This window comes from Aricia agestis, chromosome 16, assembly GCF_905147365.1.
Source record: "Aricia agestis chromosome 16, ilAriAges1.1, whole genome shotgun sequence".
Taxonomy (NCBI): Eukaryota; Metazoa; Arthropoda; class Insecta; order Lepidoptera; family Lycaenidae; genus Aricia; species Aricia agestis.
The window spans coordinates 6,826,953-6,841,416 of record NC_056421.1 but is presented as its reverse complement, the minus strand read 5'-3'; the positions used below and the strand labels follow the sequence as shown (position 1 = coordinate 6,841,416).

General features: G+C 35.2%; 3 protein-coding genes across 3 annotated transcripts in view; 2 read left to right on the top strand and 1 right to left on the bottom strand.

Annotated features, from left to right (window-relative positions):
• Nucleotides 1-3,563: 3,563 nt before the first annotated feature.
• Nucleotides 3,564-5,300, top strand: LOC121734936 (NEDD8-activating enzyme E1 regulatory subunit). The gene has a single exon (XM_042125581.1). The coding sequence runs from the start codon at nt 3,668-3,670 to the stop codon at nt 5,270-5,272; it is 1,605 nt and encodes a 534-aa protein (XP_041981515.1). The 5' UTR covers nt 3,564-3,667; the 3' UTR covers nt 5,273-5,300.
• Nucleotides 5,301-5,367: 67 nt separating this feature from the next.
• LOC121734946 (N-alpha-acetyltransferase 30) lies at nt 5,368-7,649 on the bottom strand. Its single transcript, XM_042125593.1, has 2 exons — nt 6,666-7,649; nt 5,368-5,816 (listed from the first exon to the last, which is right to left on the bottom strand). The coding sequence occupies exons 1-2, from the start codon at nt 7,329-7,331 to the stop codon at nt 5,652-5,654; spliced, it is 831 nt and encodes a 276-aa protein (XP_041981527.1). The 5' UTR covers nt 7,332-7,649; the 3' UTR covers nt 5,368-5,651.
• A 1,757-nt stretch (nt 7,650-9,406) lies between these two features.
• The window catches only part of LOC121734934 (serine/threonine-protein kinase SIK2-like), a 48,419-nt gene continuing 43,361 nt past the window's right edge, over nt 9,407-14,464 (top strand). The window contains exon 1 of the mRNA XM_042125578.1: nt 9,407-9,993. Within this exon, the coding sequence (XP_041981512.1) occupies nt 9,868-9,993 (126 nt within the window). The 5' untranslated portion in view covers nt 9,407-9,867. The remainder of the gene's footprint in view (nt 9,994-14,464) is intronic.

Below are 14,464 nucleotides of genomic sequence, written 5' to 3'. Positions count from 1 at the left end.
ATTTGTTTTTGACAACATGACAATAAATTTGACAATCGTAATTTTTTTTTTTCATATAATGGCACTTCGGCTATAACCATGGCCAGTGTCGAGTATAATATTATGGCGGGAAAACAATATTCTTTATACAATTTTTTCTATATTATCGTCAGGTCAGTCAGGTCTAAAGTCTAGTCAAAGTCTAAGTATAAAGTCAATACAGTCAAGAAGTCAAGTCGGTTGATTCAGTAAAGTGGTAGGACGCTTTACTGAAACTTTTGATGGAGTTTTGGAGGGAACACAAAAGAGCACGTTTCTGGTTATTACATCACTTTCCCACACTTGTGCACGATAACGAATATTTAATGGTTAATATCCTACCAATATTACACATTAAAAACCCAGATAACACAATTTTAGGAAAATAATATAAAAACACAACATCACTCTTTCACATTCTTCCAAAAACTACCAATCGTAAATTGACGATAGTAGGTATATAATATAAGTCTATGGTCTAGACGCGACAGTATATATTATAAGTCTATGGTCTAGACGTGTAGTACGGTACCCAGTACCTTGCCACTGTATACTAATAAGTATCGTCGCAGAAATCGTCACTTGTGGGAAAACGTCCAAACGACAGCCTGAGTGCCGCATTGACTTTTCGTCACTCCCACGGCCCACCCCCCTCTAACTTCTAAAGTAGGGGCATGATAATCTATATATATAAAAATCAATTGCTGTTCGTTAGTCTCGCTAAAACTCGAGAACGGCTGAACGGATTTATCTTATCTTGGTCTTGAATTATTCGTGGAGGTCTAGGGAAGGTTTAAAAGGTGAGAAAAATTTTGGATGTGTGGCGGTACCCACAAATCGCCTAATATTCCTGCATCGCGCTATCGAAGTTTTCTGAGCGCGTCGGTATATATACGACAGCTGAAATGTATCACGTGGGCTTCGGCCTGACCGAGCATAACACCTCGCTCGGTCGGAAGATCTTCCTTTAGCGTCGCCATGCATTATCCCACAGATGTATAGATGCATGGATGTATATGTAGATGTATGGATGTTTGTTACTCTTTCACGCAAAAACTACTGAACGGATTTTAATGAAACTTTACAATAATATAGCTTAAACATCATAATAACACATAGGCTACAATTTTAACCGACTTTCAAAATGGGGGAGGTGTTATGTTCGTTTTCTTATGTTCAACGATTACTCCGTCGTTTGTTAACCGATTTTCAAAATTTTTCTTTTGGGTATCATCATAAATATAGGGTATCATCCCAATTCGGTATTATATTCACAAAAGTGGTGATCTGATGAAGGATCCATAAGTAAACGAGGGAACTCCTCAAAAATTATAGGGAAATATGTGGTGACTTCGGTTTCGTGAGAAGTATTCTAAGCATATGCTACCAACAAGTAAGATTTTGAACCGAGGTATACCTGGTATACCGTGGTTCGGAAGGTGCTGAGAGAACTCCTGATTCTTTATAGATACAAGTTTGGGAGTTTCGGCGTTGTTTTAAGAACGGAAAGCATATGCTTCTATGCAAATTACATTCATCATCAACATCGTCATCATCATCACTACCATATTATACCATGTTATTGGTAAGTACTTTTCATAGTCTTTTAGATCGAGACTCGAGTTTGTCAAGCGATAATTTAAAAAAATCTATACCTACCTAATATTATAAACCTGAAGAGTATGTTTGCTTGAACGGAATCGGAGGAACTACAGATCCGATTTAAAAACTTATTTCAGTGTTAGATAGCTCATTTATCGAGTAAGAACTAAGACTATAGGCTAAGACTAATACGACCGAAGAAACTCAGGAAAATGTGGGAAAAACGGGGGAAATATTAGAAATTACGAACTACTGGAGCAATTTTTATGGCAATATTTGGCACAGATATAGAGTAGACCAAGTGAAGGGAGTAGGGACATAAGAGCTATTTTTATGGGAAAATGTACGGTTTCCGTAAAATTCCTAATTTACGCGGGCGAAGCCGCGCGGGACATCTAGTTCTAAAAAAAATAATATGATATGATGTACATATTAAGTGATGTTTTATAAGTCATAAATGGTAAACCTTAAAGGTCACAACTCACAGCACACAATATATCAACTCGGAAAGGGATCGGCACCGTATCGCCTCGAGCGGTTCAATATTGTTTGTATGAAACTCCCTACTGCAAGTTGCAACGCACACTAAGCGGAACCGTAACGTAATCGCCTCGCCTCGGAACAGGCTCCGAACCGGGATGCGACGCGTGGTCAACTAGCAATTCCCCCGCCTACGGCTCTCCCCCCCTCAAGCTTACGTTTCTTCGTCCACCCTTGCCCCTTTCTGATAATTTGATATGTGTGCCTTATTTTCTTTCATTAAATCAACTGAAATACAAAAATAAATCAAAACTCCTTCTTTTAATTTCATAGAAATAAATATTGCTGCTGCCTTCATGAGCGAGTTAAACTCGCACTTGGCCGGTTTTTTACTTTGTTAAGTGGGTCGCGTCACGTAAAGAAGTAGAAGAAGTCCTCAAAAGCTGTCACTACTTCATACCTACTTGATACTTGCAGCGTTGCCAGAATGTTACTTTTGTAACATTTTACGTTACTTTTGACCCTTGCATGTTACATTCATGTGACATGACTACAGATGTTACTTTTACGTTACTTTTGGTAATTGAAAAAAAAAAGATATTTGAAACCAAAAATGCAAAACGAAACCATAACGAAACGCACTAAGTTTTATTGAGTTTTGTCGTTACAGCTGACAAAGCTTTAAATGAACGTGGCGAAAAAAGGAACTAATGCTGCCATCATACAAAAACGCCCCCGCCCGCGTTCATAAAATTAAAGCCTTGTCGCACCTTCGTTTAAAGTTTTAATGACGGTCCTATTCGTAGACTTGGAGCTAAACAAAATAAAATGGCTTCGTAAAAATAAAATATAATCGGCTAAGTGTGAGTCTGACTCGCTCATAAAGGGTTCCATACCGTGATAGAGCAAAAATAGGTCAAAAATTGTGTTTTTTTTGTATAAGAGCTTATTTTATTATAATATGTTAATAATTTGAATATTTTTTTATTTAAGTATAAATAAAGTAAACATGAGATTTTGTGGAAATATCAAGTGCCTACCTATTATTGATATCCAGCAAAAAATGCCAAGAAATCAAATTTGTTGTATAGGAGCCCCCTTTAACTATAATATTTTGTTTTTAGTATTTGTTGTTATAGCGGGAACAGAAATACACAATCTGTGAAAATTTCATAAGTCTAGCTATAGCAGTTCTTGCGATACAGCCTGGAGACAGACACACGGATAGACGGACAGACATACATTAAAGTCTTAGTAATAGGGTCCCGTTTTACTCTTTGGGTACGGAACCCTAAAAATAAATAACTTCATCTCTATATGTATAGTATTTTTCGTGCATAAATATTAATACGAAATGTTACTTTTCCCCACAAAATGTTACTTTTTGCATGACATTAAGTAACTTTGGAACATACAGCACTGGCAACACTGGATACTTGTCAAAAATAAAAAAATCGCCGAAATCACAGAGCAAATTTGTGTATTTATTTTAATATTACACGAACAACATTTGATTTTTTAACGTAACTGAATAGTATTAACATTTGTGCAAATATTGAATTATATAATGGCATCTCCTTCTCCTAAATCTCCAGAACAAAGTGAGAAGACTAAGCAGTATGACCGGCAACTTCGATTGTGGGGAGATCACGGACAGGCGGCCCTAGAAAAGGCTCATATTTGTTTAATAAATGCGACAGCACTGGGCACAGAAATATTAAAATCTATCGTCCTTCCCGGTATTGGAGCAATCACTATTGTGGACCACAATATTGTAAGTGATGAAGACATTGGAAGCAATTTCTTTTTAGAATGTACTAGTAAAGGACAGAACAGAGGAACTGAAAGTTTACGCCTTATTTTAGAATTAAATCCTGCTGTGCAAGGTCATGCTGTACAGGAACATCCAGAGCAAATATTGCAGGAAAATCCCGATTTCTTTAAATCATTTACAGTGGTTATAGGGACAGCACTCGAAGAAAAAACGATTAGACTTTTGGCTCAACATTTGTGGGACATTAATGTCCCTTTTGTTCTTTGTAAATCAGTTGGTTTTCTTGGATCTTTTAGGATTCAAATAAAAGAACATGCAATCATAGAAACACACCCGGAAAATGAACAAACTGATTTGCGGCTAGATGTTCCATTTCCAGCTTTATCAGAATATTTAGACAGTGTTGACATAGAAGCTGTTGATTTAAAAGATCATGGTCACATCCCGTGGATTGTAATTTTAAATCATGCTGTACAAAAGTGGCAATTAACCAATGATAGATGGCCCATGAGCAGAAAGGAGAAAAATGAAATCAAAAGTATTATTGATGAGTTTATAAGGAAGGATGAGAATGGTATACCAATTAATGAAGAAAATTTTGAGGAAGCAAAAAGAGCTGTGAATACTTCTTTAGTCCCCACTTTCTTGCCTGTTAAAATTCAAGATCTGATTTACAGTAGTTCAGCAATAAATTTAAAGAAAGACAGTTCTCCATTTTGGATAATGTGTTCAGCGTTGAAGGAGTTTATAGAAGCAGAGGGAAAAGGGAAGCTACCTCTAAAAGGAGTTTTACCCGACATGACGGCATCTACTGAGTCCTACGTGAAACTACAAAATATATATCGCAACCAAGCTGCTATGGAGGCTGAAATAGTCTACCGTAAAGTTCAGGAAATTGTCTCACAACTACATTGTGAGAATATAAGTGAAGCCGATGTAAAACTTTTCTGTAGACATGCTCATGATCTCCATATTATAAAGGGTAGTAATATAGCTGCTGAATATCAGCTCGACAACAATGTGATATCATACATAGCTAAACATCTGGAGGAACCAGATGTAATGATGGTTCATTATATCTTATTACGGGCGGCAGAAATGTTTCGTTCCGAACATTGTCGGTCTCCAGGAGAGTGGGAATCAGAGGGAGATATAGCTAAACTTAAAACATGTGTGTCAAAATTACTTAGTGATATTGCCTGCTCTCCCTTCTCGAAAGACGACCATATACATGAAATGTGTAGATATGGTGGTGCAGAGATTCATAGTGTTTCAGCATTTGTTGGTGCGTGTGTTGCTCATGAAGTAATAAAAATAGCAACAAAACAGTATAAGCCTGTGAACAACACTTTTATATTTGATGGAGCCTCTACAAATTCTGCTGCATTCACATTTTAGTTTTAAGATAATAAAATGAATGTAATGAGAAAAGACTTTTATTGTGTTAGTTTACTAATTTAGGATGACACTCAAAAAATTAATAAATATACAGATTTACTTCAAAGTTGTGTATTTTGAGTTAGGATAAAATATATAATTAGGATGTATAAAAAAAATTGCAGATTTTTTTCTCATTAAAATTTTAACACAAATAAAATAAAACATCACATGACTATTAACTCAAAGAAACAATACATTTGGCTAAAATCCACATGGCTTTTTAGTTACTGATACAACAGTCGGTATTCAAATAACATAATATGCCCGAGACTGTACAATCCTCAGTGTATGCAGTATGACACAACATTGAGAATTTCCCACTTACACCCTACATATTTCACCTTAGCCATAGTTTCAATCTCAATGCGTCTACACCGTTAAGATAGTACCGAAATAAGCGTTTGTCTCTCACAAACCCCAAATTTTCGTAAAGTTTTAGTGCTGGCTTGTTAGTGATCTCCGTTTCTAAGACCACTTCATCAGCATTATCATCTATCATTGCCTGTAAATAAATAAATAAAGTTACATAATTTTCAGAGCTCTATTTCAACAGAGTAATAAACTGAACAGCCACAAAGAATTTCCTAAGGTACAGGCACCAACAGAAAGTGTTCTTATAAGGCCTTTGCATCCAATATCCATCGGGTATAATAATATTAATACTCTTTGAGCAAAGTGGTTTAAGATAGCCCAAGTTACACATACATAGTTAGGCATGACTGGTCAATATAATACTATGAACCTGGGCACCTCACAACGCCTTTTACTCATACAGTAAAGTGCAAACTGATGAAAATTTGAGTGTCCATATAAACGTCTTTAGATAATACCTGCCTTTCAACCGCAAATAACTAACCACAATTTTTTTTTTTTTTAATAAAATAAGGGGGCAAACAAGCAAACGGGTCACCTGATGGAAAGCAACTTCCGTCGCCCATGGACACACTCGCAGCATCAGAAGAGCTGCAAGTGCGTTGCCGACCTTTTAAGAGGGAATAGGGTAATAGGGGAGGGTAGGGAAGGGAATAGTTGACGGTAGGGAAGGGAATAGGGTAGGGGTTAGGGGATTGGGCCTCCGGTAAACTCACTCGGCGAAACACAGCGCAAGCGCTGTTTCACGCCGGTTTTCTGTGAGAACGTGGTATTTATCCGGTCGAGCCGGCCCATTCGTGCCGAAGCATGGCTCTCCCATGTATAAATTTGTTATATAAACATATAAAGTGGTACATTGGATATTTTGGTGACAGTAACTTAAAATTTACTTCATAAATTATCAAGGAAAAGAAATGTTTACTAGATCACACAATTTCTACATTAATAATTTTCATTATTCAGTAATCGAGTATCTTACCTGAATTGCTTTTTGAACTAGTTTTGAGCCAATTTTCCTGTTTCTGTATTTTGCATCTACAGCCAGCATAGCAATGTAACCTCTCTTGACAGCATTGCGATGCATGTCCAACTTACATACAATAGCCCCAATACATTTTCCTTGATCCGTCGCCAGAAAACACAATTTAGGCCAGTTATGTATAAAGTATCTATATGTATAGATTGAATATGGTTCTGAGAGATCTTTTTGTATGAGTCTCATGATTTCAGGCATTTGTAATTCAGATTCATATGATATTATATCAATATCATTTTGGACCTCTCCAGCGGTCTGCAATGAAATATCTAATTGTTCATTATTATGTTCCTTGGCATTAATGACATTATTATGTATAATATTTACATCCTTGCTGACTTCACTAGGGGCTGCGTCTTGTGCTATAGAGTTTTTCTCGTTTGTTTCTTGAATATCATTAGAATGTTCACTTGTACCATTTGTTAACTTGCTACTGATATTGTTAATATTTAGAGTATTTACTAAAGCTGCACTCAATGACTCTTCTTTTAGTTTTATTTCGTCAGGTGCATCAGAAGAATCTTTGGCCTTTTTACTTTTATTTTTCGAAGTAACATCCCTTTGACTGCACTTCATATTATTAAGGTTTTCTTCAACAAAATCATTCATATCGAGAACGACTTGGCTATGTTATGTACACATTCAAAAACTGATTTAATTTATGTAATAATACAAAAAATCAAGATTTTACACAAACATTATCTTGTCAAAATTGTAGTAAAATATCACCGACATCTTGGTCTTATAGTATAGTGTTCCTTGTAAGTTTTAATCGTGACGTGCCTGATATTGTATTAATATTACAATACATTCAAACTTAGCTAATATAAATAATAAAAAAGGAAAACTATTTTAATAATTTTTATCAAATTTTGTTGATCACTGATAAATTCTTCGACAATCACATTGCAAAAAAGAATTGTTGCCAATTAAAATTATTCTTCTTCTCGCTTTTAGCAACAAAATGTCAACTCATATCATTGCCACAGATCAAACATATTTGTCCCAAAGACAAAGTTTTCTCCTCGGAGTAAAATATCCATAAAGTTAATATAGGTACCTACCTAGCCGAATAGAGCAACAATCTCGAGCTGTCAAACAAAACCGAAATTGGTTTCATCTGTGTGTAAAAATATGTGTACGTATACACTTACACAAGCATGATTGAACATGATTTCTATGAGATTAAATTGTCAACGTGCGGTACGTGCCGATTGGACGTCAAAAAAAGAGTGCTGCTGTCATGTATCACACGTCTCTTTTTACCACGCAGTGTTACTGATAGTGACATCTCTCTTGCTCAGGCCTTTGTTTCTCTATTCCGCTAGGTATATTAACTTTATGAAAATATCTTTGCTTCTCGGTTTGTTCTCGGTCATAAGCAAAGACAATATTTTACTATAGCTTGTTAAAAAAGACTAGTTAAAAAAACTAGTACACAATATTTTCTAAACGTAATTTCACGCTCAAAAGGTGCTATTTTCTCTTTTTATTTCCACCAACAGTCAACACAGAGAACGCTTAGCTAAACTTTAAATACGGTACTATTATCACTTTCCAGTTTGCACATTATTAATTTTATCTCGATTTATATTATGGTTTTCATATGAAAATTTTAAATAAGTATAAATATTTTATGTGATTTCAAAATTGTGTAGGTACAGCGGCTAGGTATGTAGTAGACCGTAGATAAATTCATAATATTATATTGGTCGCTCGTCACAGAGTAAAAGGGCCCATTCACTGCAGGACTGCCGTGCAGTGACTGATCTGTGAAACCTTGATTTTATACTAGGTATGTCAAAAGATAATTATTACTTAAAAATAATCGTTAAAATAAGATAATATGTCCTTTTTAAGGTGATAAATATAATGGTAAATGATTTTTATTTTAGTTTTATGTTATTGTAAAATATCGATAAGCTTTTGATTTCGATAAGATTATGTAAAATATTTTAATGAAAATTTTTTCTTCAAAATTTGTGTAATATAAGAACAATAGTAACTTTAGTTACGCAAAATATGAAAGTAAAAGGGAGGATTCACAATATTTTATTTGAAATAGAGAGCTTAAGACAGAATAGAGCAAAAATAAACACATCGTAGCAATTAGGACATGAAGATTTATTACGGGTGAAATGTATATTTTTCAGGATTATTCCTATGATTTACACTGCAAATCACAGTTATTATTGTTATATATAATAGTATTTGTTGAAAATAACATACGATTTAAATAATAAATTGCAAATACCGAAAGGGCATAAAAACGATTGACGACTTTTGACGACCTGTCAAATAAAAGTTGTTACAATTTTCATTAGACTGCCTGTCTCTTTTCATCTTGTTATAATTCCATAAAGGATTTTCTTCTCTCTCGCACTCTTTGTTGGTCTATGCATTATAAGTTTATAAATTAACCATTAACTTATGGAACTATAAATTAACCCGTCGAGCAATCGTCTCTGCTAATGGTAAGTTTCTTAAGTCAATGGGTAAAGGTAAAAAATAAAAATATAACTTTGAACTTGACATGCTGTGGATTGTGGAACCATGTAAACGAGTCTATGGTGCAAGCTTGTAGTCTGTGGTCTACTCGAGAGTCGACTGTCGAGAACGCCAAGTGCCAACACGCAACCGCCGATGGGCAATGGCAATTGGCATATTTTTGTTCAGTATCAAGTTGACAGCCGGCGGGGCGGCGGCATAATGTCACTATAGCGCTCGCTTCGCGCGCCGCCTCTGCGCGATTTTATCGTTTTGTAAATATGTACAAAATTTTTGTACACACATGTTTATTGTTCTTTATCTTATAAATTTTCACTTATGAGTGATACCAAGAACTTAAAAGAGACTTATTTATGTAATTGATATGGACAACGAACTGCAATACTTACTTTGATAGGTATCTACATTTTTAATGAGAACATTTAGATTAAAGTTATTGTGGTAAAAATAATAGCCAAATTGTTCATATTGAATCGTTATCGCGCTTTGCAAATAGACTTAGTTGACTAGACCTTAGTGATAGTTCATTGTACTTTATTAGGATAAAATATTACTCGTGTTACAACCACCAAAGAATTAAGAAGAGTGTAGTGGTAAATCTTATTCCTCGTCTGATTTGATGATTCACTAACCAACTATGGCGGATCGGGATCGTCCTGCTAAAACCCCCATCAGGGTGGGTTTCTACGACATTGAAAGGACCATTGGCAAAGGGAACTTTGCCGTTGTCAAATTAGCACGACATCGAATAACGAAGACTGAGGTAAGTTATGTTTTTTTAACTATAAATACAAGATAGATATTTGCACCTGTCTTCACTCATCTAAACCATGTTTGACCAATCATATCCCATCAATCGTCAAGCGGCAGCAGATTGCCGCATAAAAATTGAAAATCTATTTGCGATACCCACGATGGAGCAGGTGATATTGATAGGTTCCTTACCTAGATCGGCACTCGGCACATAGAAACGATTATATATGTATCAAAATACTTATTTCATGAATTCACGCAATGCCCACAAGATGTACCTATTTGGATCGACAGAATATATTATAGGACATTTACAAATCAAAGGTTTACTTTAGCAAAGTAAGAGATCTAGAAAGAAAAAAGAAGTACTTACATCCAATAATCCTTATGAAATTAATTAACAAAGAAGATATGTTGTATATTTTATAAAAAATTGATTTTATTTAGATCAAATAACTTTAGACCTACAGTATCAATAGTATAAGATACTTGTTTGCACTGCTAATGCTTTCCTATACAATAGCGAAATTTTAACCCATTCATAGACTGATGTCGATGGAGATAGAACAATGTTAAATCACCGAGAAAAATGTATAAAAAATATGATTCCAGGCACCTAGAAGACAACTTTATATTTAGGGCTAAAGTGTGGCCAGAATATTTTCTACTGTAAACGCGCTTGAGACGTGACTCTACACCTGTTACAAAGAAATTAATTTTTTAAGATCTTGATTTTACATATCTACATGCCACAATAAAAACATATTTTTGTAGTAGAACTTTGCCTATTCAGTATATTACATTTTGAAAGAAAAGTGCAATACATTTTCTACTGCCACTTTCTGTATTCTCGGTAAATTCGCAAGTTGCCAGTATCTACAAGCCTATAAGGCTGATGACAATGACTTTATCTATTACAGTTACAATGTACGTTACCGTTACCTCTCCTTACTTAAATCGACGTACTTATTATCGATTCAACGTTGTTACTTGACGACGAAGACGACTCACGGCTAACAGCCATTGCCATAATATATTTCTGAAATATGACGAAAATAACGACATCCTTTCAAAAAAGAGAGAAATCAAAGCAATAATTTTTATAATAATTCCAAATGCCAGAGGTGGTCAAAGTACATCCTCATTCTGTGGTAACCTGTCAATTCATTGCGTAAAATTACAGTAAATTATTTTCGTGGTTGTGGGCTGTGGCTAGAAAATGATAAAGCTCCAACTTTCAACCGCAAATATTATAATTTTTAAAGTAATAATTTCCTGTGACCGAACTTTCACATTAAACGGTAAATAAGCTGTTGTTCGATAACTCTTGAGATCATAATATTATATCTTCTTTCTTAGAATTCGGTTTGGTCTCACATCAATCAGAATAAACCTGGAAGAAAAGGATAAAAGTGAAAATGCGAAGCGCCAAAAAAATTAAACGTAATCCCATAATCGGAAAACGTAATTACTAACTACAGTCTACGTCATTATCAAAAGTACGCGCCAAATAATAAAAACTAGCAAAAGTAAATAAATCAAGCATAAAATCTGAATACTTCATTTTAATTTATATAATAATACAATGTTAATAATGTGATAAAAACGCCAAACAACACGAAAACTAAGGTCACAAGTATGCACCTATAGTTTTATCTCTCCTAAGTCTTTTGTTGTTGTCTCAACTGTAATTATGCTGCTGACGTCAAGCAGATAAGCTTACATCTACTATTACGGTTTATCACAGTTAATAATTCATTATCAATATTAGACAGCGTTTATGTGCAAGTTATGTTTGTTTTAACTAGTTGTTGAGAGTTGATTGTTGAGACCTAAACAAATATTTCTTTAAATTATTTGTAGCTCCAAAATTCCTGATTTGAAAACAAAATAGGTTTTCAAATCTGGATTCTGTCATTTGAAAAGACAAATCTTCCTTCATTCACCATGGTCTACGTCCCATCGTTTTCTTAGCGTTATCGTATTTTCTTTTTTTACTTACTTTTCTACGACAATATCGTTGTTTAAGTAAAAAAAAATACGTATCTTCATTCTTCAAATAAAGATGTAACCGAAATGATAATCTTGTCTCATAGAGATAGTGAGCTGTGAGATGTACGTACGATAGTGGGATCTAGACATTTGGCACATTTAGTATGTTGTTGTAATAGGATTATGACGATTTTATGAATTTATCATATCATAGTATTAGTACACGTGATTCGGTTCATGATAACTGTTGCTCAATCGGGACTTTTGACATACATATTTAGGTACGGTACAAACCATTGTAACGTGATAATAAAAATTTCCTGTTTTGTTGAAAAATTCTCGGTAGTACTTTCATTTTATTTAAATCCCCTAGCATGATTAGCACCTAGCATGATAGAAAGTCAAGTCAAAGTCTCATGGGTCAACTGTACGGGATTACCTTTTTGAAGTAGGTCATTGGCCGAATAGTGAGCACGTCGCGGTCGCCGTGATTCACTAGCTGAGCTGCGTTTAAAATCGTCCACTGCATTTTAGTTGCAATTTCTATTCAGTCGGGCTCTTGATTGCAAGAATGTATAAGCAATCGATGACTTATGACGTTTTGGTCACGAGGGCGTCACGTTGAATGAATGCACCGAAATAACATGAACGTCCTCGGCCTTGTTAGCAAGTTTTATGTACTACTTGTTGATTTTACATTTTATCTGCTCTATGATTCCCTTGTTTTTCGAAATGTATTCTTCAATCGTATGCGCTGACCTCACAGGTAAAATGTGTCTCGAAGGTTATGCGTAATGATATAAGACTTCTACTGCTTAAAGATGAGTATTTTTAGTTTGGTAGGGTTATTTTCGTAATACGACAAACGAATGTCTGTTTTGCGAGTAACCTTTGCCATAAGAGTTTTAGTTGAGCATCTGCAAATATTTCAAGAAATAACCATCAATCAAGTATTCAACGTGGTCGGCTGAGGTCGAATGTGCGCGCGTCCAGAAATACCACGGCAATCGGCTGCGACCTTGCCTTCGGAAAACACTCTGCATGTTTAATTTTTCCAATACCATGCAAGGAAATTGTTAAAAGTTCAGCCTTAAAGGGGTTTTCGTGTACCTTATATGTCTTTAAATAAATTTTTGCGTGCGTATTCTTTTAAATCCATGAAGTTATTATATATTATCACGATCGTATCTTACATAGATCGAGAACTCACGCAACTGGCCGTGATTTACTATAAGAAAGTGAGCACGCTATAGATAATAGGTATAGCAAATATTTTGCCAGGAAATTTCGTACGGCACATGAACGTTTACACCGGAGCGCTTGAAAAATATTCTTGACGCAAATGCGTTATCTATTTTGGAGTTCTGCGTCAGAGGATCGAACTTATCTGTTCTGCAGTCTGGCCGTCACCCTTATGCCTTCATTTTATAAATTATTGAGCTTTCTTTTACGTATATATAATGTATTTAATATTTTCCAAAAGGATTGAACAAAATACAACAAATTCTTGGGATTCGTATTTGAAAAATTAATACTATACCTGCACTGTGCACTTGAAAAAAAACCGGAGAGAACATGAAAAGCACCTAGCACATTAGAATAATGCGTTTCTATTATATTTTTACATTTTACCTAATACCTATTGAATTAACAAAAACATTGGACATTTTTTAAACAATGATGAGTTGATGAAATTGTTTATTTGGTATCTTTATACTTCCATAGTACGGAAATCAGATTTAATGGTCAAAGGCTTATTCTCATAACCTTTCTGTCTAACAGTTGGTACATATATCTGGCAAAGGCAATGTACAAAGAAAACAGTCTTATTTGACACTCTTTGTACCGAATACTTCAGAAGCGTTTTGAAGCCTGCGAGAGAGAGAGAGAGAGTAGCGAAATAGGAACATTCTCCTATTCAAAGTATCGCTATGCACACGTAGGTACTAAGGTTTCGTTGTTTCTGTCATTTTTTGTTACAGTACATGTGAGGAAACATTGTAACAGTTCACCTTACGTTTGCCTTATGACATTTACAATAGGCTTGATGACTATTTTTTTTCTTATTGGTAATTGAAATAGCCTTAAAAAATAAAAACATCGCTGAAAGAATGACTCTCATAGCTTAAAAATTTACCAAGATATGACAATTCAAACATCTCATAAAATAGACATGCCCGAAACGCTCCATACAAATATGCAGGCTGATCACCTGATTGTCTGACAAGTAAGATGATCCATGCGTCGGATGGGCATGTAAAAAAGTCGGTCCTGCGCCTGATCTCTAGCCAGTCGTGTCGGTCTTCCGTCCCACTGGGTTATGAGAGTAAAAGGATTAGAGAGTGCTCTTGTGTACTGCGCACACACTTGGGCACTATAAAAAAAAACTCCTGCGTACCTGGCCTGGTTTCAATGAAACCGGCCACCGTCACCGAAACCGGTGTGGGGAGTATTATTAGCATCGGGAGAGAACTTTGTTTGATAGGTGT

Coding starts and splice junctions, on each gene's coding strand:
- LOC121734936 (XM_042125581.1), top strand. CDS start 3,668: ATGGCATCTCCTTCTCCTAAATCTCCAGAACAAAGTGAGAAGACTAAG.
- LOC121734946 (XM_042125593.1), bottom strand. CDS start 7,331: ATGAATGATTTTGTTGAAGAAAACCTTAATAATATGAAGTGCAGTCAA. Junction 5,817..6,665: donor TAGTTCAAAAAGCAATTCAG/GTAAGATACTCG, acceptor ATTTATTTACAG/GCAATGATAGATGATAATGC.